The 24738-nt window shown below is 33.4% G+C and overlaps 2 protein-coding genes and 1 long non-coding RNA gene across 4 annotated transcripts in view; 2 read left to right on the top strand and 1 right to left on the bottom strand.

Annotated features, from left to right (window-relative positions):
* The first annotated feature begins 833 nt into the window (after positions 1-833).
* On the top strand, positions 834-8054 carry LOC126738999 (uncharacterized). The gene is made up of 5 exons (XM_050444523.1): positions 834-2267; positions 2323-2494; positions 6888-7134; positions 7191-7541; positions 7596-8054. The coding sequence occupies exons 1-5, from the start codon at positions 2078-2080 to the stop codon at positions 7893-7895; spliced, it is 1260 nt and encodes a 419-aa protein (XP_050300480.1). The 5' UTR covers positions 834-2077; the 3' UTR covers positions 7896-8054.
* LOC126739001 (uncharacterized) lies at positions 4405-8657 on the bottom strand. 2 transcript variants are annotated; one of them, XR_007661518.1, is made up of 3 exons: positions 8136-8420; positions 6778-7947; positions 4405-5323 (listed from the first exon to the last, which is right to left on the bottom strand). It is a non-coding gene; the product is annotated as an uncharacterized LOC126739001 (long non-coding RNA). The 2 variants fall into 2 exon arrangements; XR_007661517.1 differs by lacking the exon at positions 4405-5323 and having other exon boundaries at positions 8136-8657.
* Positions 8658-9097: 440 nt separating this feature from the next.
* Positions 9098-24738, top strand: part of LOC126738290 (TBC1 domain family member 25) — a 57663-nt gene continuing 42022 nt past the window's right edge. The window contains exons 1-7 of the mRNA XM_050443543.1: positions 9098-9464; positions 9564-9769; positions 9847-10036; positions 10093-10283; positions 10422-10554; positions 22515-22651; positions 22966-23203. Coding sequence (XP_050299500.1) covers positions 9414-9464; positions 9564-9769; positions 9847-10036; positions 10093-10283; positions 10422-10554; positions 22515-22651; positions 22966-23203 — 1146 coding nt within the window. The 5' untranslated portion in view covers positions 9098-9413. The remainder of the gene's footprint in view (positions 9465-9563; positions 9770-9846; positions 10037-10092; positions 10284-10421; positions 10555-22514; positions 22652-22965; positions 23204-24738) is intronic.

Below are 24738 nucleotides of genomic sequence, written 5' to 3'. Positions count from 1 at the left end.
GTAACAATGCATTCATTTCCTAACACACAACACAAATATAGAGAAATGCGTGGTGCCTAATGAACAGACAGAAATTCTCTTGACAGCTTTATTGACGTTGTTAATAAAGACAGAGGCGACATCTTGGGTGGCATCTGGCGGAAAATTTAAGTCTGATCTATTGCGCGATATTTAAATTTGAAGAAGTACAGAAGTTGATGCGTTAACTGATATACTATTCGTATTATATAGTTTCGTAAGTTGATCTCTCTCTTTCTCTTTTGTTTCTTATGGGTTTTGCTACCAGGAAATTTACCAATCGAATTTGTATTCTGCCCTCTCAATTCTACTACTGTCTTTCTTAGTTACTACTCAATATACTTCACTTTTCACTTATTAATTTTTTACTCTGTTTACTTCATTGTACTTAATTTAATTTATTAGTCGAGTTACTTTTTTAATACATATAAGACATCACAGATATTGATGGATGGTATTGAAGGAGTAAATTTTTACCAAAAACCCATATTATAGTTTTATGTTGTTTCTCTCAAAATATTGAATTTGTCAATATATACTCGCCGGCACAAAATTCCGCCACCCTGAAATATTGGCCAAGTTTGATGTTTCATAAATTTTTTATTTTTTATCAGATTCTCACGATTTTGCCATCAGTTTATAGATACATTTGTTGTGATTTTTTAAAATCATTTTGTAAAGGAGCATTTTTCGATTAGGCTATATTATACAGGAGTAAAACAAACTGTTGTTTTTTCTCGTAATTTCAAAAGACCCTGTAGGAAAATTAAGGTGGATAATTCTGTTTACACACTGTTCCTTGTAATCTTTGATGTATTCTAAACATTTCGATTTTTGATTCATTCCATTATCTCATTTCTGCTGCGAGCTGCAAATTTTTTATTAAAACGCTGATTTGAAGCTTATTTTTAGATAATTAATGTCAAGTTTTCGGTTAAAAATTATCGACGTTGGCTAAGGACGCAATTAATGTGACATAAAGTTTGACAGTGTCACTATTATAATTTGTTGTGTGTCAATATGGTATTAACTCCAGCAGACGTGGGTAGAATTGTTGCGTTAATAGAGGATGGCCGTAGCAAAAGATATGTCGGCCGTACTCTGGAGATTTCCGCGGTCTACAGTTCGAGATGCCTGGAATAGGTATTTACAGACGGGAATTTTTACTAGACGACAAGGCTCTGGCAGAAGGAGAATGACCACTGCAGCTGATGATCACTTTGTCACCATTAATTCTTTAAGAGGTCGAAGATCTACTGCTGTGTGTCTAAAAAATGACTTGCGAATACTTCATGGAGTAAGTGTAAGTGAAAGAACGATACGTAGAAGATTAGCAGAAGCTGGACTTTATTCACGAACGCCAGCAAGATGTTCACAATTACTTCCTCGGCATCGACAACACCGACAGAGGTTTGCAAGATCGCATTTTGAGTGGACTCTAGAACAGTGGGCAAACGTACTATTCACATATGAATCCAGGGTTTGTTTAAGGACGCCGGATGGTCGTGAGCGGGTATACAGACGTAGAAATGAAAGATATGCTGACTGCACTATTTCAGAACAAATTTCATATCGTGGCGGTTCAGTCATGATTTGGGCGGGTATTTCTACCGAAGCACGCACCAATCTTGTATTTATTAAAAATGGAGCTCTAACCGCCTGATCGGGGGAGATTTGCTCCGTGGCGTCTTCCCCAAACACAAGGGGGACACAATTGTATAATTGTGTCTACGAAGAAGCGGTGCACTGTATAATTTTTCCCTTGAAGAACCAATTGCAATCTAATAAATGAATCACATTTATTTTCTAAATATGTACATCTATTAGTAGTCACAGGAACTTGGATAATTACAAATCCACTTCCTGAAAAGTGAACAAATATCACATATGACTTAATGGATGTATAATGATCCCCTGATTCTTTTAATGTGCTTTCACCTTGATTAAATGCACCCTCAAATTGCTTAATCAATCAATTATTCAGGTCCATTACGATAATTTCCCCCATTATCGAATTAAGACCAATAAAGGTGAGTTTTGTGAGGAAACTCTTTGCAACATGACTCAAGCATTTTCGGTACCACCCACTAAATCTAAGATCAAGCAACTTTTGGCCACAGGGGCCATTGGACCGACCTTTTACGCGTTATTCTCTAAAAAATGGTTCAGGGTCGCCTACATGTTCCTCCTCACTGTGTTCTTTACGATAGGATTTTTGTACTCGGTGTACGGAAGGTTTAACCTAAAATGTAAGGAGCAACTATTACCCTATTATAAGAACGTAAGTGTTTTCTTTTATTCCAGTCAACTTTCCTGGTGCTTCTGTTTTAACGTTCATGGATTCCGTCACTTATCTGTTTTTAACGCTAGCCAACCTATCGACCGTCCAGGCCTTATGGAAATATGAGAAAAGCAAGGAGTCCATCAGGGTACTTGTAGAATACCTTGCATCCAAGAAGAAGAAAAGCGCCATTAGGTTAGTAAGGATCTTGAATGTTTCAGTAAATTTACTTCTGTCAGGAAGTTATCTTATTATTGACTTAAGTACGTCAAAGGAACTTATGGACACTGATTTTTCGAGTGATTGAGAAGTGGATACCGAAAATGTGAGTAATGAGGTAAGGTGTATAAATCCTCGAACTTGTAGCAACAAAGGTTGTGTTTGGCTGGAAGCATCTGAAGCTTTTATATATAATACTTCTTTCCAGATATATTGCTAACAATGTACTTGCTAGGGTTGGTTTCAATTTATTAATTAGCAAATTATATTTTATTAATCCAAAAAAACTAGTTGACGCTAGCAAGATTCAGATCAGTCGATTGACAAGAGCATGGCAAAGAGCCTTTGAAACCGATCAAACGATGAATACAAATTTGAAAATGGTGTGACGCACAGACTGGAAGAAAAGAAAGTCAAACAGATTAATATGGTTGGGACATGTTCTAAGGAATAATGACTCAAGGCTAATTAAAATGGGGTATGAAGAAATCCCTAATAATAAAAGGATAAAATCAGCAAAGACCGTCAAGCCCTGGGGGTGAAACTGGGAAGAAACCACTCAGGCTCAGAGAGAATCAAGGAAAATTTGATGAATCCCTCGGGTTGCGGAATCATGGATGAATGGAAGTCATGGAAAATGACTCTGCCTGTCTGGAAAACGTGAAAAATCATTTTATATGCCTTAAAAGAGAAGTAAAGTGGATCCGAATGCCTGGAAGCATGAACGAACTTACCTGACGTTCGATTGTAATTATACGCTCTTGCACTACGTCCGAATAAATCAATTATATTCACTTGTTGTACGCAAGCTATGTATAGGATAGCACCCCAGTAGTTTATATGTATAACTCCTTGTGGCAGATGGCGGCCTGATGTGTCATTCATGTTTAGAGATCACGGATGTAGATGTCGCTACGGAAATGGAAAAAGAAAATAAAATTTCTTTATTCAATTCCATTCTAGACGCGGGAATTTTTCAGGCAAATATCAACAACAAATATACTTTCAACTTTTATTAGTGACAAAGTTTGTAAACTCTGTCCTGTTACTCGAGTAAGAAAAATTAAAACCTTCATTCTAAGTGGTTCTAGATCTAGAGACTTATTGATGGGATTTTTTGCCTCGATGTAATCTGAAACGATTTTAGGATTCCATGTTCCATCACACCTAGGTTTGCTTGGTCTGGATCGTGCCGTTCCTTTTATAAATCTCCTGATTATTTTTTTTTTCTATTTCTCCTGGAAAAATAAGAGACAAGGCCGATCTGCAGGAAGTGGTTACCAGGCTTGCGAACTTTTCAAGCCTCTAAGATCTAATTGATACGGGTTAGTCACGAACGGAATTTTATACCCTTTAATCCAAGATAAGAGATCTTTTTCGTTATCAAATCTTTGGCAACTTTCAGCAGCTTTTGTTGCTTTCTCGTAGATCTTTTCTGTAGAGGAGAGGTCTACAGGAGTAGTGACTGACAAGTCAATAACCAATTTGCTTGGGTTATAATTAATAAGTGACCTGCGTTGCTGGGAAGGTTTATGTTAAAGGTTCACATAGTGTTTTGTAACTCTCAAGATTTCTAAATACTCAATCACCCTTGGGCACTTTCTCTCGGTCATTATTAATTAGTTTAGTTGGAGTAGGTTTGATATACCTCTAGCAATATCCTCTCGAAAGGATACCCGGTGTTTATCTGTAATAGTTAGACCTGTTGACCCTGTAGTGACAGCAACTTTGGAATTTTAAATTGGGGAACAGTATGAACTCCTTTAGGATATTTACTAATTTGACTTAGTGCCTCACTGTCTAACCAATTTGATGTAATATAATTTGCCCTTTTGTTAATGTAGCTTTTTTTTACCCGTTTGTTAGGTGTGAATTAAAACAATATAAAAGAGTCAAATAATTAATTTTTTCTCCGTATTTATTTACAACTATTAATGTCTGATTTGAATCTCGCGCCAATATTACGAACTCTACTTTACGGAATTGACGACTCACTTCCAGCGTCAACGCGGTTCCTTATATACTCGGCTGACCATAATTCCGGAAGATTCGCTGACCTTCGAGACATCGTGTGTGCCACTTGTGTCATTCCGGAATGACAAAGAATCAACTGGTATTACGGTTTTTACAATATCGTTACCACGAACTTAATAAATATACCTGGACTGCTGATAGGTATGGCAACCATAACCAAAAATGACCGCTGACTGGTGGCCGCCATTTTTATAGCGGTTGTGTCCTTTTGATGTTGGTCACTCTGAACATTTTCAGTGTTGCCAACAAAAAATACTTTAAATGAAGGTAATGAAATTGACGACGCTGACGTGTGATCTGTCACGAACTAAATTTATTTTTTCATTGGACATTGTTTTTAAACCATTATTCTAAATTAAAACATATGTGTCAGAGACTAGAAATGGGTATAATTAAGACCAAACGATAGGGTTTCACTAGAATACAATTGAAACTTTGTCTCAGTTTAGGTGAGGATTGCTTTCTTTAAAAAAAAAAATCTTAAACAAGTACAAGAAAAACGTCAGATCTAACGCAACTATCCTAAATTCTTAACTAAATGTAACTTTCTATTTTGTTTTCGTAAACAGAGTTCTTTAGTTTCCCTACAATTGGCACAATTGAAATTTGTCAGAGTGACCAACATCGAAAGGACACAACACATTTTTCTTCTTCTTCCTTTTTGAATTCCTTCAGGAGACAGTTATGGTCTAAGCTGCTTGGGCTATTCAATCAATTACAGTATTCTGTACTATAGTGTCTACTGTTTTGTTTTGACATGAATCCGATAGCCTGAAAATCACAAAAAAGTCTTGGAAATTCCTGAAAAATAAAAAAAAATACCCTGTATGGATAAGGAGTAGATAAAAGATTATTTTATCTATTTCTTATCCATCTACCCCTATTTATTCTCTTTCCAGAAAGTTGAGGTTAGTTTTTGCTTCCTTTAGGCTCTTGAGACTTATTTCGTTTTTATTTCAAATTTCATTTTTTAAACTTGCAAGAACCTAGTCACCTAGTTGTGACAACCCTAAATATTCTTACGCCAAGGAGTCAGGGTAACGTGGCCTCATCGGTCTCGGTAGAGTAGTGTAATAAAATTATTATATAATTAACCTTCACCGTCCTCGGTGCTTTATGTATCGTTAGTATTATTAAACAGCATTAAACCACAACTATATAACTTTATTATTAAAAGAACCCAAAGGAACAGATTGTAGACAAACCCTATTGCCATCGGTTTTAAACTTAGTTCCAGTGTTTCCTTCACTTAATCTTCACCAATAATAATTTTCGATTTTTTAAATTTTTTCTTGGAAAAATATACTTCATTCCATTGGCAGATATTTCCAAACTTCACAATAACAGCTCTGGGAGATCTTGTCTTAACCTGCCATCAACATTCTATAGGATATCAATGGTATTAAGCTGGAGTTGCACAATAGCTTTGATGCTGTTGTTAGTATTTTTCGATATACCATAAAAACTGACACGATCAAATCCAGAGCTTTGTTCTAATTCAACAATTCTACCTTAAGAGACCTATAGGACTTACATTCTCCTCTAAAACAGTGGCTAACTCTTCCTGAACTTTTGCGCTTAACTGCTGATTACGTTCGTCTATTTTTCTCGTTACGTTATCCGCAACTTGTTTAGTGATAATCGGAAGTTTTCATTCGTTTCTGGAATCGTTAGAATTTTTCAGTAGTTAATGGCTTTTTTAAACTAAAAGCTTCCGTGGATCTTGATAGACTAACTGACCAAATTTCAAAAGTGTTGAGTCACCATATCTGCAGATATCGAACTTTATGTGGAAGCAAGATAAACACACGTGCGAACGAGATTCTCTGAAGAAAAATTTGATGAAATTTTGAAGTTCTTCCAGGCAGTTGAGGTCAGTTTTTCCTTCGTTTAGGCTCTTCGGAGCAATTTTAGTTTTATTTAAAAAAGTCAACGAAATTTTGAACTTCTTCCAGGCAGTTGAACTCAGTTTTTCCTTCCTTTAGATTCTTCAGCGTCATTTTGTTCATATTCCACAAAATGGACAAAATTTTGAGCTTTTTCCAGGCAGTTGAGGTCAGTTTTTCCTTCCTATAAGCCGGACTGTTTTTATTCTAAGAAATAGATGAAATTTTAGCCTTTTTTCCTAAGCACCAAGACAAATGACTGAGATCCAATGTTGCCATAAATGTGAGTAATAAATCTTAATAAGACTCAAGAAATATGCCCTAAGCCGAGTGACTTACCTGTTCAACATCTCTTCTACACCAGTGCAACAAACGGAATAAACCATTGTTACGACATCCTGGACAATTTCCTATTAAATCTTTGGACTAATGAATGTCTCTTTTTGCAGCTTAACATCGTACATCCCAATCGCTATCGGTTTCCTCGGCCTCACAGGAAACTTCTACGCATTTAATCCTCGCACGTTCGTGCAGATGTACCAGTATTACGTGTTGCAAGATCTACAGTTTGTCTATCTACATTTCACCTTGCTGGTCCAAATCGAGCTCGTGAACGGTTTAAGGGACATGTTTGCCGACTTAAATGAGGAATTCGATCGGTCCTTTGCTGGTTTACGTAAAGTCAATTCTGTTATCGTAAGTAGGACAGTCGAGTCCACCTGTCCCATTTAACCTTTGTATTACAATTTTAGGACGGTGTAGATCTGTTTACGGTGGCCAATTTGAATGCCCAGAAGCCACAGTGGCCAAAAATCAGGACAATTTACTTATTCAAGCCTGCAAACTATGAGTGCCTAAAAAAGCTCTCGAAAAAACACAACGACTTGTGTCATATCACTGAAGAATTTAATGAATGTGTTGCGTCAATAGCGTTCGTTTCATTAATCGGAGTGATCGCGAATATAATACGAGCGGTGATTTTATTCATTAATGCTGACATAATGCAAATATCCTCCTCCAAATTTGATATTTCACCGCAATTGCCATTTGAAGCCTGGATTTGTAATATCTTTTATAACATTTGTTGGATTATTTCTATGTTCGTAAGTGAATCTGCTTGATTAGTGATCAGGTTTACTTAGTATTCTTTTTTTTAGGGTCAAGTGCTGTTATACTTAACCGCAGGCCATCGACTGGAATCCGAAGGAAACAAGATTACCAGTGCATGTACTAAACTATTATCCCAATTATCTTTCAATGATGAAAATCAGCAAGACACGTTTTGTAAACAGCAATTAATATTATTAAGCACCCAAGCGGAGGCTCGCTGCCCAGTGATCAAAGGCGGAAATGGAGTAATAATTAATTTATCTGTCCTGGGTTCAATTGTCATGAATGTTTTTGCTTTTACTGTCGTTTGTACGCAGTTTATCTTGAACGACCGGAAGAGAGGGTAGTCGGCACTTGGGTTTATTGTATTAATGCCACAGCACTTGAAGAAATTATAACCTAAAAATTCAACTTGTTGCAGTTTAACACATGAATGATTATTGAATTGCACTATTATAGCATAGTCAAATATATGAATCAATAATATAAATATAGAATAGAGACGGTGCTCAGTATTCTTCTTTGAATGCCAATGAATCAGCAATGGTTCAAGGAATAATTGAAATTGGGTTTATCCTGCTACTTACATAGATTCGGTCTTTTTATCTCCCATTACACTTCTATAAACTTCCCAATAAGTGTAACAATCCTTTTCTTTTTCCGATGTAGTGAAATTTTGTGCTTGTTTCTTTCTTTGATAGACCATTATGTCGAAAAGATCATCTTCTAATTAAATAAAATCTAAGGTCTTATGGGGAGATTATTATAGCAGTAGAGTGTAGACAAAACATTAACCATAAAATATCCCCCTTGGCTTGGGGGAGGATATTTTGTGACATTAACCTTCAAAATTTTGACAGTTATGACAGTGAATACGGTGTTGCCAAATAGGTGTTCTAAGGGTGTCTATAGGTGTCTAATAACTTATTTAAATAGAAAGAAACGTTTCTGGAGCTAAGGATTATTAAAATTGAAATATTTCTTATTCTCTCCTTAAGCGTGATGCTGGAAAACTGGGAAGATGCTTAAGCATACACTGTCACTCTCGTCAAGTGTCAAAGATCAGCTTTTTATTGACATATCTGTCCGAAGTATTTTATTATAGCCAACGTTGCCATTTCTGTATCAAATTCAACTTATCGTGGATCATTCCTTGAAGAACTCTGGATGCTATTTATTGAATAAAATTATTTAATTATCGCAAGTAATTAAATAATTTTGTCTTAATTTATGAAAAACTTAAAACAAACTTACAGGGTCGGATTGATGTGGCAACACTGGCTTGATAGACTCTTTAGGCGCTCCTTTTGATCCCTATGATGATCCTCCTGTCACTCCTGTCAAATATGAAAAGTCATCTCTTTTATTGACATATCTGTCATCAATATTTAATATCCTTCATTTTAACAGTTGGGACAAACCAGTTGCCGAACATTTCTAAAGATCACGGACTACTTCATTATTTACAAGCATAAAATAAATTTGCACATGGCCGCGTAGTGGGTTGTCTAAGCATCCAATTTAAGACGGCAACTACGCTCGTTTTATTTCCATGGCGATCTGACACTCTTGTCAAGTGTCAAAAATCAGCTGTTTCAATAACATATCTGTCACCTGTCAGAAGTATTTAATTAAAAAAAAATAACATTTTCCTTTCCTCTGTTTAAATAAATGTAAATATGTAAAAAGTCGGTTCCATTTGACGAAACTCATTACTGTTAAATGAAAGAGTGTTATCAGACTGCAAATTATTCCAGGATGAGGCGGCGATACGCCCGGTCGCCTTTCCTCGACACGTGAAATCCTATAAACTGGCGTTAAAAATCGATTTTGCCGTAAAGGAGCGAAGGATAAATTATTTAAGCATGTCTGGGGTGTTCGGGTACAGCCGCGAGGCTGTTAGAGTCAAAGTTAAAGTCAGTATAAAGTTCCATATGTTAAGAACAATAATAATCAATAATATTTTATTTATCCCTAAGCTGGTAGTTTTAAACTAATTTTACCCTTTCGTTTAGAAATGTGAAGGAAACCAACCAGCAGAGATCAGAAAATTCAGCGTGGACCCTCAAATAACATCCTTTGAGGTCCTCCAAAGCATCCTTGCCAAGGCTTTTGATTTAAAAGGCGACTTTGCCATTTGTTATCGGGCCTATGACATTACCGGACAGGAAGTTTATATGAGACTGATATCAGATTGGGACTTAGATGCTGCTTTTTTAAAGTAAGAGTTTTAGGTTCATGCTATGCTTTATTGCCTCATAAAACAATTAGATTTTAATTGAATCCAATGCAATCTAGGGCCTACAATACATCAGCGGCAGTAAACCAAGAACCATGTCTCTGTCTAAGGGTCGATCTAAAACCTTTCGAAGAACAAATTGAAGATTGGGAACAGAAACAGAATATTTCTATTATCGCTCAAATAAGGACTCCAGTTAGTCAAGAGGCCAAGCCTGCTTCTTCCAGGTTTCATGGCATGTTTAATCAGGTGTGATAAAATCATTTTACTGTATTTCAGGCAATTTATTTGTTACTTTTCTGAAGGTGGGTAGGACTTTGAATATGGTACAAAAAGCCTTGACTTTTGGGGAAGATAGTAATGCCACAGTGCAGCCCCCCAGACCTCCTCTCAGTGATGCCGAATTCCGGAGATTTTGTGACGCTGTAGGTCAAATTGTTTATGCCAAGGAATTGAGATCTGTTATTTATTATGGTGGGATTGAGCCCAGTTTAAGGTAATTTTTTAGTAATTGGAATGACATGGAATGATTGAGTCAAATTTATGGAAAATGTCTTAATATGTAAAGCTAAATACTGACATTTTCTTCAATTTACTCCCAGTTGATGGGAAACTTATGTGGATTTTTTTTTAGGAAAGTGGTATGGAAACATTTACTAAATGTGTATCCGGGTGGCATGACTGGCCGGGATAGGATGGATTACATCAAGAAAAAGGCCAGCGAGTATGAAAAGTTAAAGGAGACCTGGAAACAGGCCATTGCTCAGGTAAGACTAAATATGACCTTAAAGGTATAAGGGATGTTGTTGGGATAGTGAAAAAGTTTAAAAGTGAAATAGCTATAACTAAGTAATATAAAGATAAAAATTAAAGACATAATACTAAATAAACCAACAGACACAGACTTCAAACCAGCAATATATATATATGAAAAAAATTTGCTAGCAATATTGTTGATTGTTCATTCCCTACTGACAATATTTTTTAGGTTTTCAATAGTAAAACCATCATGCTTCTTTAGTAGTTAGATAGAGAGTGTTGCTAGGAACCATTTTAAGATCCTGGAAGAAGCAGCAGAAGTCTGCTGTAATAAAATGTTTCATTAGCCATTAAGCACTATGATTTCTATCATTCTCTCTTAAGCAGTTAAAGGCATTTTGTTTGCTGTTGAAATGTCTTTAATCAAGTCAAGTCAATAATCTTTATTATCCAAGATTTCTTGTTGGCATAACTGCAATAAAATGTATAATGTATAATATGTATCTACCTTGATAACAATATATGAACAATACTTTTCACTCTTATATACAAATACATAAATCAAAACTTTATCTCTACAATTTTATTTTTTTTTGAAGATTGCAGTAGCTCCACATATAATTTTTTTGTACATACATTTCTATTCACAAATATTATAATTATGTCAAAGATATAATAACTTCCATATTAATTTGACACATATATAAGATAATGCTATTTTAGAGGAACTAAGTATGGAAAGTGACATTCAAGGGGAAATGGTGGACGAAAAGAGGTTAGAATGTCTTAAAAATAAAAAATGTTTAATAAGTTTAATTCATTTTAATATTAGAAGCCTATATAAGAATATTGACAACCTAATTACTTTTTTAGAAACTTATAAATTGCAAAATATAGATGTCATTGTACTAACTGAAACCTATCAAATCGCAACAGTAGACCATTGTAACATTCCGGGGTATAATGTTTTTTATAATGAAGCAAACTACAATAAAAATGATGGTGTGGTTATACTTGTCAAAGAACATTTCAATGTGGAGTTTTCTTTTACTCTATTGCCGAATTCTATGGCAACAGTAAGACGAATAAATTTTGAAATAAATGGTTATTCTATTGGCCTAACAGCAACATATAAACCACCCCCTATTCCTAAGTCTAATTTTATAAGTGATTTACATTGTTTTCTGGAAACAATAAAATTTTCGAACATAGAGATTTTTGTGGGAGACATTAATATAAATTTATTAGAAAAAGATGATAACCAAGTAGCAAGTTATCATGCTATGATAAATGCTCTTGGTTTTCAGTCATACATTAATTCAGTAACAAGAAATATTTCAAAAAGTTGCCTTGATCATTTGTTTATAAATCAAAAATTAAAGTCCAATATATTATGTTTTGAATCTTATATTATAGAAGAGGACATCACAGATCATAGCCCAATAATGCTTCATATAAGCCAAAAAGAACCAAAGGAAAATTTAACATCAACACAGAAAAAAAGAAGTAAAATTGATATCTCTAAATTTAAACAGCTTCTACAGAATTTTGATTGGTCAATTGTATTAAATGAAAATAACTCTGAAATTGCTACAAACATTTTTTTAGAAAAATACCAACAGTTGTTAGCAGATGCAACAAAAACTTACATTCTAAAAAATCCAAAATACAAAAAAATTAAAGCATGGATTACTAATGGTATTATTACCTCAATCAGAACAAGGGATAAAATGAAGAAAAAATTATCAAAAAATTATTGTCCCATTCTAGAAAAAACATATAAAGACTACAGAAATAATTTAAACAAACTTATACATAAACAAAAAAATCAATATTACAAAAATCAAATAGAAATTAACAAAAATAACATGAAAAAACTTTACGAAATAATCAAAGATGCCACTTATGAAAATTGGAATAACAAAGACACTTTTCTAAATATAAAGAATAAAAATAATGCAAATTTCAGTAGTCCACTTGAGGCATCTAATTATTGTAATGAGTACTACATTAATATAGGGGTTGAAATGGAAAAAGCAATTCCACCACCACAATATGTTCAACAATTGGAGCCTCCAATAACAAACTCCGTTTACCTAATCCCAATAACAAAAAATGAACTAATAAAATACATCTCAGAACTAAAAACGAATAGCTCCCCTGGACATGATGGTATAAGGGCCGATCTTATAAAAAAGACCCATTTAGAAATTATAAACCCACTTTTACATATACTAAATTTAATTTTAGAAACAGGTGAAATACCTTCACAATTTAAAATTACAATTGTAACTCCCATTCACAAAAAAGGTACCAAAACCTTAATAAATAATTATCGACCTGTCAGCCTCATTAGTAACTTTTCAAAAATTTGTGAAAAATGCATAAAACATAGAATAACAAACTTTTTTAAACTAAACAATGTTTTATCCACAAACCAATTTGGATTTGTTGAGGCATGTAGTACAGAAGATGCGATGCATAGGTTAATAACTGAGGTTGTAAATAATTTAAACTCAAATAAAAGGTGTTTAGCGGTATTTTTGGATCTTGCCAAAGCATTTGATACCGTCCCTCATAGGGATCTTCTCAATGTACTTGAAAGATATGGAATAAGGGGAAGAGCCCTTCAGCTCTTCTCTAGTTATCTGTCGGAGCGGTATCAGATGGTAAGGCTAAATAATGTGTTGAGTGAAAAACGAAAAATAAAAATTGGCATTCCTCAAGGAACGGTCTTAGGCCCGATATTATTTATAACATATTAAAACTCCCTTTTAAAATTACAGATTGATGGGTTAACAGTATCTTATGCTGATGACACGGCAATTGTTGTTTCGGGAGATTCTTGGGAAAGCATAAGGGACAAATCCATGAACATATTGGTAGAAATAAAAAACTGGCTAGAAACTTCTAAACTAACTTTGAATTTAACAAAAACTAATTACATAGCTTTTTCTTTGACTAATGTAAATAGACCTGAGTATACCTCGATTTTATTTAATGATGATTGCATTAAGGAGACCTCATCTACAAAATATCTCGGTATTATAATCGACAAAAATTTAAAGTGGAAAACACATATTGATTATGTCTCCAACAAAATCCGAAAACTTGTTCATAAATTTTACTTGCTAAGAGAATTTTTGAATAAAAAAACACTCACTATCATTTATAAAGCATTTGTAGAGTCAATTTTAAAATACGGAATACTGGTGTGGGGAGGACTTTATAATAACAGCTTATATAAGTTAAATATAATACAGAAGTACATTTTAAAAATAATTGTTAAGAAAAACCGTTTATATCCTTCTAATTTGCTTTTTAATAAAGATATTCTAGATATTAGATCGTTATATATACTTACAACATGTTCCTATATACACACTCAACCTAACTTAAAGATTTTGATAGATCATTCCTATGAAACAAGAGCTAGATATCACGAACACATAAAAATTCCGACAAGTTTAAATAATCTTAATCTGAGGTATATAAACTACTTTGGCCCAAAACTTTATAACTTATTACCAAGAGAGGTAAAAATATGTTCTAGAATGAAAAGATTTAAATTACTAACAAAGAATGTAATCTTTGAAAATCACCATCAATTTGTAAGGATTTTGAACTAGTTATTGTGATTTTATGTCTATTTGGGTAGATTTAAGAGATCTATGATGTTAACATTATTAATCTTTTGATTGTATATGCAAATTGTTATAGTAGAATTGTTTTTGTTTTGGTTTTCACGGTGTAGAATAATATTACAAATAAATGTAATAAATTATTAGAAAACTTTACTGCGCACATACAGATGTTTTTACATCTAGGTGTTGAGTACTAAGACTTGTATTAGATATAGCTATAGTTTAATTTTTGAAATAATTAAATAATATCATTCTATTGTAATAACTGATATATTGTGAAATAAATATATTTTCTAGAAGAAGTTTCTTCTAGGAAACAAATACAAAAAAAATACAAAAAAATACAAAGAAAAGTTAACAAAAAAGAGTATTGCAACATAACACCTAGGTGACTAAAAACACCTGTATGTGGAAAGATTGCTGCAATTACAAAAAATCAAAAGCTTAAAATTATAGGAAGTAAGACAACAAAAACAATAAGAAGACTATACAGAGTAAATTATGGATTTCACTGACCTGTAAACTATGTGTGTATAAAACTTTAGGTTAATACACAAATGCGTATCAAACATGTTTGCTGAGTGCTTTTCATGCAGTTAAACATTTCGACATTATGCCTTTTTTTAATTTTGAAAATTCAAAAGTAGATTGAGTATTGTATCTTTGTTGATAGCAGAGGTATATTATGTGATTGCTTCCTCTAAGAATAGGATGTAGTCTCGACCATATAAAGTCCCAGTATTTTTTCTAAAATAATGCTTGTGTACAATTACAAGACCAATATAGATTACTTTTAATTCAAGTTGCTTTCTCATGAAAAAAAGGTTTTTTAAAAGTGATTTTTTAATCTGGGAATAGAAGTGATATTATGACCAACTATCCAGCTGTATGTAACCCATCAGAGTTACTAAAATTACTGAAAACTACTTGTCTTGTTAACAGGAGATTAAGATGGAGTTTTAGAACTGTTTTTAATCTGGAACAATTTGGATTTACCGAGGGCAGATCTGGTGAGGTCAACTTGATTTAGTATGTGAACCTTAAAAAGTTTAGGGAAACTGAAGGTTTTAGGTATTACAGGTCTTCTTCTTCATTGGATATCACAGTTGTTTGTTGGAGGGAGAATAGAAGTTGGTCAATCTTGCAGGTTTATTATTTGATGAAGTAAGTCAAAGTCAATAATAGCTTTATTGTTATGTAACATCATCTGTTGTTAACAAAGCATTATATAAGGCCTTAAAGATAGTTGACAACATAATCTTTTACAAAAATATAAAAATTTTAACAATTCTTACATACATAGAATATAGAACACACCCAAAGAAAAGGTAGTAAGAAGTCACATTACGCTGCGCAAAACTCTTCACTGTCAAAAAATTGTATTTAAAAACTCGTCTAGAGAATAAAATGCTTTAGCAACCAAAATTTTTTTTATATTTTTCCTAAAACGTTTATCACAATTTATTAGCCTCATATAAAGGGGTACGTGGTTAAAAAGCCTTCTGCCCCCGTACACAAAAGAGAACTAAATCTGCTCACTTTTTGGGATAGGCAGAGGTAAAGAGAAGGTTGTTCGGAGATTGTAACCCGAGGAGGGGGGCCAAGCTGATGGCGATATTTTTTGTGGATAAGACAAACAGTAGGCAATGTCAGGACAGAGTATTTTAAAAATAATGGCCTACAGGGGCTACGAAAGGGAGCTGCACACATGTAGCGTATGGCTCTTTTTTGCAAAATAAATAGAGAGCTGAACAAATACTGAGAGCACACACCCCAAAACACAATACCATATCTCAGATGAGACTCAATAAGAGCATGGTAAGCAATTTTAGCCACATCAAGTCCCAGAGAATGTGCTATTACTCTAATAGCATAACAGTTGGATGATAACTTCCCTATTAAAGAGGAGATATGATTTTCAAATTTTAATTGCTTATCAATCGTCAGGCTCAAAAATTTGCATGTTTCAGAAGGACTTATTGTTTCATTTTGCAAAGTTACATTTAAAAGTTAAAATATTAGTTTTAGAAATATTAAAAGTTAATTTATTAGATTCACACCATGGCTTTACAAGAATTAAATCTTCATCAACGATATTCTTTAACCTGTTGGTGTCAATGTCATGCCAAAGTAATGTTGTGTAATCCGCAAAGATAGTAAATTTGCTCCTAATTGGAATTTGAGAGATATCATTGACATATAGCAGGAACAATAATGGTCCAAGAACAGAACCCTGGGGTACACCCGCATCCATATCAAAGGATGACATATCATTGTCAAAGAATACCCTTTGTGTACAAATGAACTTTTCTTCCAGATAGGTAAGAACGAAACCAGTCGAGAGCAACTCTTCTGAATCCATAGGTCTCTAGCTTCTGCAGCAGTATTCTGTGATTTACACAGTCAAACGCCTTAGATAAGTCACACCCTATAGATAAGTCAACCCCATGTACAGACTCTCCAAAAAATTGAAAATAGCATCAGATGTACCCAGTTTCGTCCGGAATCCAAATTGCTAACAGTTAAGAACATTATGCCGTTTCAGAAATTCCATCATCCTAGTTTTTACCAAGTTGATATATGTAGCTATATGCCGTTAGGGATACCCTAAGGCTTCCATACTGGACCTGTTTTCTTTTTTTATGATTGATTTGGTGAAAAAATTAAAAAATTGCAGTGTTTTTGGATGATGTGAAACTCTCTAGAAGTAGGACCAATAATTTTTTTTAATTGGCGTGATTAAAACAGAATGTCCCATAATATTAATAAATGCTATAAACAAAGTATATAGATTTCAACTTATACAACTTAACTTCAATGTTAGACTGTGCTATAAAGTTACTTATTTAAATTTTATTTATATTAAATTTTATTTATAAATTTTCTGTATGTGAGACTTTTTGTATTTTTTGTATATGTATGCCATTTTGTATAAGCACACACTTTTTTTTCAACTTTTTTTTCAAATTATTTGCAATTTTTTAATTTTTATTGATTTAAATTTTTAAGTTTTTTTAAATATGTATTATAATCGTATTATCTATATATTATGTATTACCTTTGTAGCTCAAGCTAAATAAATACATTATTATTATTATTATTCAAGGCAAAGAAAACCTATAAATCCTATTTACTTAATAAATAATCTTACAATTAGCCCTAAAGCAAAAGATTGATTGATGGACTTGATGGACTCAAAATTATCATTTGAGAATCACATCAATCATGTAACAAATAGAAATTCAAAATTTCACAATTAAAACATTCATATTCAAAAATTCAACAAAAATTAAATATTTAAAAAAATCAACAATTTAAACATTTAAAAACATAACAAAAATTCAACATTTCAGAGTAAACATTTTAGAAATTCGAAAACACAAATATTTTAAAAAATCTAAATTTCAAAGTCGAAAATTTTGAAATTCAACAAAATTTCACTATTAAAAAAATCAACAATTTAAAAATTCAAATTGCAAAAGGACGCATCCAAGATCATGTTAAGGTCACGTGGAAGGCCAAGTCAGGCCGAGGGTCACGCCCACGTGAGGTCAAGTCAAATCCAAGTCGTAGTGACGTCGAAAGTCAAGTCAAAAATTCAACAATTTAAAAATTCAAATTTAGAAATTTAAAGTCAAACAGTAAAAAATAAAACAAAAATTCAGAGTCAAAATTTTAGAAAATAGAAGACAGAAAAATGTACAAATTGAAAATATCAAAATTCTAATCCAAATCTTAATCATCAAATCAGAAAAATTCAAAAATTAAATTAATATAAATTTGAGAAAAAAAATTCAAAAAAGTGAGAAACTGAGGCAATTTAAAGATTGATAAATTCCTAAAATCCTAAAATCCTTCTATTCAAAATTCTTATATTCAAAAAAATTCAAAAGTTCAAATATTTAAAGACTCAAAACTATTCTATAGGGCGATGAAGGTGTTTGGTTTCATTCCGACGTCATGTGTTAACTTGTGTACAACACTGTATTTCCTTTCCTTCATCTCATTATATAGGAAGAATTTTCAGCAGAGCAAATTTCAATGTTTTTTCTTCTACTACAGCTTTGGTTAATTGGAATGCAGTTGAAATGGCTCCTGACCCGTTTACTTTGTTATTTCATGTGCTATGTGACAAGATCAATCAGTGTTTTCCTAAAAAGAGACTTAAAATGAAAAATAGAAAACCATGGGTCACAGCAGGCCTCAGAACTTCAGCTAAAAACCTCCGTTTTTTGGCTAAGTTGTGCAAGTATACAACTAATGCAAACATTATTCTTTATCATCAGAAATATCGTAGTTTATACAGAAAGACGATAAAAGCAGCAAAGGTTAAATATTATAGTGACCGCTTAGTGTGCCTCAAATAGGCAGAGAGAATGTTGGTCAATTATAAATGACTTCAGGCATTCTCACAAGAAAGTTTCAGAACCAGAAGTAAGACCAAATAATTTAAATGATTATTACTGTAATATTCCTCATTTATTGCTCAAGGATGTGAATACTAATATTGATCCTTTGCATTATATTTAATAAGTGTCAGTTCAAAATTCTTTTTTTCTTTTATCCTGTTAGCCTTACTGACGTTAGAGATGCAATTAAAGGCTTAAAAAACCATAAATCAGCTGAAGCTGATAGGATATCAACAAAATTACTACTCCTTTTGCCTGACTTAGCATTGAAAGCCTTAGCTTCTGCCATAAACAATTCCTTTCATAATGGCATCTTTCCAGCATGTTTGAAAGAGGCAGTGGTTATCCCTCTTTATAAGGGTGAAGATTTGAGTGAGCCTTGTAATTTCCGTCCAATTTCTATATTATCTACCTTCTTCAAGATAGTTGAAAAACTTGCAAAAATCAGAATTTTGTCTTTTTTGCAACATAATTGCATTTTATCTGCAAATCAGTTTGGATTTCAAACGGGAAAATGGACTCATGACGCTGTTTTCGACTTTTTGGAGAGTGTTTATGTGTCCTTAAATTCTGGAGAGTCCGCGGCGGCAGTGTTTTGTGATTTATCCAAGGCATTTGATTGTGTAGATCATGGAATACTGCCGTCTAAGCTCAATAATTATGGCTTTAGAGGTGTGGCACTGCAATGGCTGGAATCCTATCTGTCTAATCGTACCCAAAGAGTTACAGTATCTGGATGTTTATCTGATTCCAGATCCCTTAAAACTGGAGTACCTCAGGGTTCCGTGTTAGGACCACTATTATTTTTGCTCTATGTAAATGATTTGGGTTCATTAAAACTGCAGGGCAAAGTGGTTCAGTTTGCTGATGATACCACCATTTTATGGAATCATAGAGATTCTGATAGTGTTAGAGCCCAGGTTTTTAAGGATCTTAAGATTTTATCGGAGTGGTGTGCTGCAAACAGGCTTGTATTTAATGTGAGCAAAGCCTTTATTATGGGATTTAAGTGTGACATTCAGGGCCTTATGTTTAGTGAAAACTCACCTTGCAAAACAAAGAAAGCTGTAAGTTCCTTGGTATTACCATTGATGTTCGCTTCGAAGATCATATCCTAAATCTTGCATCAAAATTATCCTCTGGATGCTTTGCAGTAAAAATGGCGGGGCATGAGCTGGGAGCGGTAGTTGCACGTTCAGTGTACTTTTCTCTTATCGAGTCCCATCTTCGTTATGGCTTGCCTTTTTGGGGTTTAAGCAACAAGGGATTATTAAACATAATTTTTGTGATTCAAAAAAAGGCAGTTAGATACCTATGTTCCGCTGGGTTAAAAAATTCTTGTAAACCTCTCTTTATATCTCAAAAAATCCTAACTCTTTTTATCTTAGAAACAGCTACTCTTATTCATAAATGTCCTAAACCTCCCTTTAACACTGGTCATATGACTCGCCAGGTTAACGATTTACCCTTACCAATCCCTACATCCTCCCCCACCAAAAACTCACTTATATACCTTACCAAAAAAATTTACAACCATGTTCCTCTATGTATCAGACAAATTTTAGAAGTTAAGAAATTCAAAAAGAAATTAAAATCACTTTTATTATCCATGGCATATTACAGCCTTGACGATTTTTTTAATGATACCTTTTGACCTGTGCTCTGACATCATTTTAGTGTTTTAGTTTTGTTTCCTATTAAATAATTTAATTTACTTCCTCTACATTCTGTTTTATTGACAGCTTTACTTATTTTTTAATCAAATTTATCAAAAAGATGCTTTTTTTTCTCAATCTGTTTTGTTATAATTAATTTTGGTAATGTGTGTAAATTTTATGGTAAAGTGTTTTAGATGTTATGTTTGTTTGAAATTTGAAATTTAAAGTGAATTTGGAATTTTTTAGTTTTTAGGATGCTTGTACACAAGATTTTGTTGTCTTACGTAATATAGCACATTTTCTTTCTTTCTTGTTGTCTATGCTTACTTTTAGAGTATTGTTCTCTTGTGAAACCAATTTTGGAGTATGGTCAATTGCTTGATTACCGTCTTACAATTCTTACATTAAGCAGCGAAAATTTTTGAGAATTGTTGCACTTTGGTAACAGTGGATATCACAGGGACGAATATAACTATCAGTGGGTATCGGGGATAGTCTAAATTTGCCTGAACTACAACAAAGAGGGATTCTACTAGATTTATGTTTTCTACCCAAAAATAAAAAATGCTGTCCTCAGTTATTGTCACTTTTTCAATTTTCCCCTCGAAACATCGGACTACCACGGTATGAATAACCCAACTACACGACTGGTTCGCAGCACTAGTGTCAAATCAATCTGTATGAGTCTAAATTCTGTAGTTTTAAGCAAAAACTAAAACAAATTTTGTAAATGATTCTTTCTTTAACCAAAGTCTTGCTAGTAATTTATGGATATGTTAAACGATTTATTTTGCTTACTGTAATTTTGTTTTATATTGAGTGATATGGTGTGTGTGAATTTTTTAATTAAACTTGAATATAAGCATATTCGGTTTGTATGACTACAATGACAAATAAATAAATTAGTCAGTTTTCAAATTGCTCTAGCTCTTAACTGTTAGTCCTATGATGGATGAATGCATAAGTTTATAGCTCTTAAAAATCCTGATTACCTCACAAAATACTTAGATTGACCAAGAAACACTATTACTATTATTTTACACACTACTAATATTGGGTTATATCATATATGACCAATAGATCCTTAGTTGTAAAAGTGGGTGATGATTTCTCAAGTCAGTATAACTGCAAACTTGGAACTCCACAGGGTGGCATTTTGGGGCCGTGGCTTTTCCTACTATATGTTAACGATCTCTCAGAATTCATTGGCGATGTTAAATTGTTCACGTACGCAGACGATACTACTATTATAGTTACAGGAAAAAATATGGAGGAGATCGAATTCAAAGCCTGCTCTATTATAAAAAAGTTTAACGATTGGTGTGAGGGAAATCACCTTATAATAAATTTGGAAAAGACTAAATGCATAAGTTTCTCAAAGAATGTGTTGGAGGCTCAGAGTTTTTCGGTGGTTTTGGATATTGTTTCAATTGTCTGCGAATCGTCAGTTAAGTTTTTGGGATGTATAATAGACCAACACCTATCTTTTCTTTCTCAAATTGACGAGATATACAGCAAACTATCTAGACTGTATTTTTCGTTGTTTACCCTTAAAAGGCATCTAGGAATGAAAGGTCTACTGAGTGTATACTATGGTATAGTGTACCCTCTCTTGACCTCACATGTTGTTGTTTGGGGTAATAGATCAGAGGCCCAAAAGGTATTTGTATTTCAGAAAAGATTTATCAGACTGATTTTTGGTTTGAAATATAATGAGAGCTGCCGTGAAACATTTAAAAAATATAATATTTTAACAATGCCCGGAATTTATATATTTAAATTATTGTTATACATATTAAAAAATCAAGAACATTTCTCAAAAGTAAGTGATTTTAATAAATATAATCTTAGATGTAAGGATGCTCTTTATTTGCCAAAATTTAACTTTGTTTATGAAGGAAATGGCTTATTTAATCAACTCCTTGCTTTGTTAAAACAAATAGATAACTTCAACATATTTAAAAATAGACTAAAACGACTTATTATAAGTTCTGTTGTCTATCATATCAATGAATTTGGCAACATGCTGAAAGTCACTCCTGCCTAGTCAGTGTCTGTACTTTGTTGGTACTTTTGTGGTTATTATAGTTTCTAAGTTTTAGGTGTCTGTAATTAGGTTTTTTTTATAATAGTTTTACTCTTTCAAATAAGTTAATTAGGATTATCAGTTTCTTTCTCCTGACTTGTCTCATTCTATTGTATATGTAGTATCAAATGACCAAATAAATCAGTAATCAGTAATTGTCTGAAATCTTAGGGCCCAGTATGCGGCGAACTGGCATACACCACCGGAATGGTGAGGAAAGACGTGTTAAGAACCGACCGGCACCATCCGTTTTACGCAGGCAGCGACGATAATCAAAACATCGCCTCGTTATTTAACATATTGACCACGTAAGCCACTCATTAACATAACCTTTATTTTTTTGAAGTTTATTTTGGAAGTGGAGTAAATCGTTAATGAGAAAGATCTTCAAAGGAAGTCTTTTCTCCACAAACTAAAATGCCAATATTTATTTTAAGAGTGATGCATTTTGATGAGATGAGAACTCACCATCGAACTCAATACTGAGTTTTGCCGATAGATGATGAGTTATCTCATTGAAATAGCTTGGCAATTTATTTTGTGTAGAAAAGACTTTTTTTCCATCTTCCTTATTATAAAGTTTACTACTCTCTTCCCTTATTTTCTATCCTGGTTTTTCTAGTTACGCCCTGAACCACCCGAAAGTGTCTTACTGTCAAGGGATGAGCGATCTCGCGTCTCCCCTTTTGGTCACCATGAACGACGAGGCGCACGCGTACATCTGCTTCTGCGCCCTCATGGAACGACTCGCGACCAATTTCATGATCGACGGGATCGCGATGACGCAAAAGTTCACGCATCTCGCCGAGGGACTCATGTACTACGATCCGGAGTTTTATAATTACCTAAAGTTACATCAGGTGAATCTTCTTAAATATCAATAATAGTGCGTTAAATAATACGTTATTTGAGATTTCAAACTCAAAAAATGCTTTATTGTCAACATAATCATAGAAGTTGTAGACAAAGCCAATATAGACTTTACATTAAAGGAATAAAAACGAGAAACTAATTTAAAATAAAATAAAATTATGTAAAACTTTGAAAAATACTTAAATGCTAATCATTAAAAAATTCACTTAAACTATAGTACGCTTTACTAGCAAGAAATATTTTCGTCCTTATACGTAGGCTTTTTTCAGTCTTAAGTTGTCTTATTTCTAGTGGAAGTTTATTAAACAGCTTGGTACCTCCATATATGATACAGCTATGGACAAGTTCAAAATCAGGAGTGGGTGTCCTCAACAAATAATTTTGTTGCGTATTATAGTGGCTTTCTAAGTGGAGTTCCTGTTTATATTTTCTAAAAACTAAGCAAACTGTTTCCAAAATAAAAATACAACACAGGGTTAAAATATTATGAGTTACAAAAAGCGGGCGACATGAGTCACGAGGCTTGGCCCCACATAGATATCTAATGGCTCTTTTCTGGAGTACAGACACTAAACTATATAGGGAATTTGAACATGAACCAGTGGCGAAGCGTGAATTTTTTTTTCGGGTAGACAAACAATAAAAATCGTTAATTAGAAAGAAATATGTATTCAATATTATTCAATTTAATGAAATAGAGAATGAAGGCGCATTAAATATTAACTCAAAGAGAAAACAGACGAAAAACAATGAAAAACACAAAGTCACGGTCTCACAACATTTACTTAAAGCTACACGTGTTTCGCTCCATTCAGAGCATCATCAGGCCTTAAAAGGCCACTAACGTTGGCAAAACAGTCTTAATTAATCAAAGAGAAAAATTATGTAGTGATATAAAAAAGAAAAAAATATTTACTACTAGCATAAAAAGATAGATAGATAAAAATAAATACAACTTACAAAAAACACAACTAAAATACAATTGCCAATAACGAACAGTCGTTGATAAATAACCACTAAAAAAACCTTTTCTATACACCCAAAAATAAAAATACTAATTATTAAATTACTATAGCACGCGCCCGCACCAAGTGCCGAACGCAGATTCATCAAAACGAAACTGCAGATGTATTGCGGCCGACCAGGTCAAGCGTGTCCGTAGACCATAACCCTCAACAGCATAATAAAATAGCTGGTCGACTTCGATAGACAAAATCTCGAGTGTCTTTCCCGCGAGTACATTTTGCAGACGTAATAAGCTGAATGCTGATGGGGCCGGACCTCTGTCACCTGTTTGATGTGTATTTGGTTCGATTAGATGTTCCAAATTTCGGAAGACAAATATCAATGTGTCTTCCTGGGACTCGTATACATTAATTGGGTGTCAACCCTGCATTTTTATTTTAATTTATGCGTAAGGCGGGGCGCGCCTTCGGATTAATCATGTTTAGATACTATTTAATAATAGTAAGGAGAGGCTACGTTCTGTGTTTTTTTTTTAAATTTTAATTCAACAATTACA

Source organism: Anthonomus grandis, chromosome 7 (genome assembly GCF_022605725.1).
Source record: "Anthonomus grandis grandis chromosome 7, icAntGran1.3, whole genome shotgun sequence".
Taxonomy (NCBI): domain Eukaryota; kingdom Metazoa; phylum Arthropoda; class Insecta; order Coleoptera; family Curculionidae; genus Anthonomus; species Anthonomus grandis.
The sequence above is the reverse complement of the archived record's forward strand: the minus strand, read 5'-3'. Positions and strand labels throughout refer to the sequence as shown.

Bases quoted from the DNA above. Each gene is read 5' to 3' on its own strand.
- LOC126738999 (XM_050444523.1), top strand. From the start codon at position 2,078: ATGACTCAAGCATTTTCGGTACCACCCACTAAATCTAAGATCAAGCAA. The intron at 2,268-2,322 runs GTAAGGAGCAAC...CTTTTATTCCAG, and splicing joins CGGAAGGTTTAACCTAAAAT to TCAACTTTCCTGGTGCTTCT. The intron at 2,495-6,887 runs GTTAGTAAGGAT...CTCTTTTTGCAG, and splicing joins AAGAAGAAAAGCGCCATTAG to CTTAACATCGTACATCCCAA.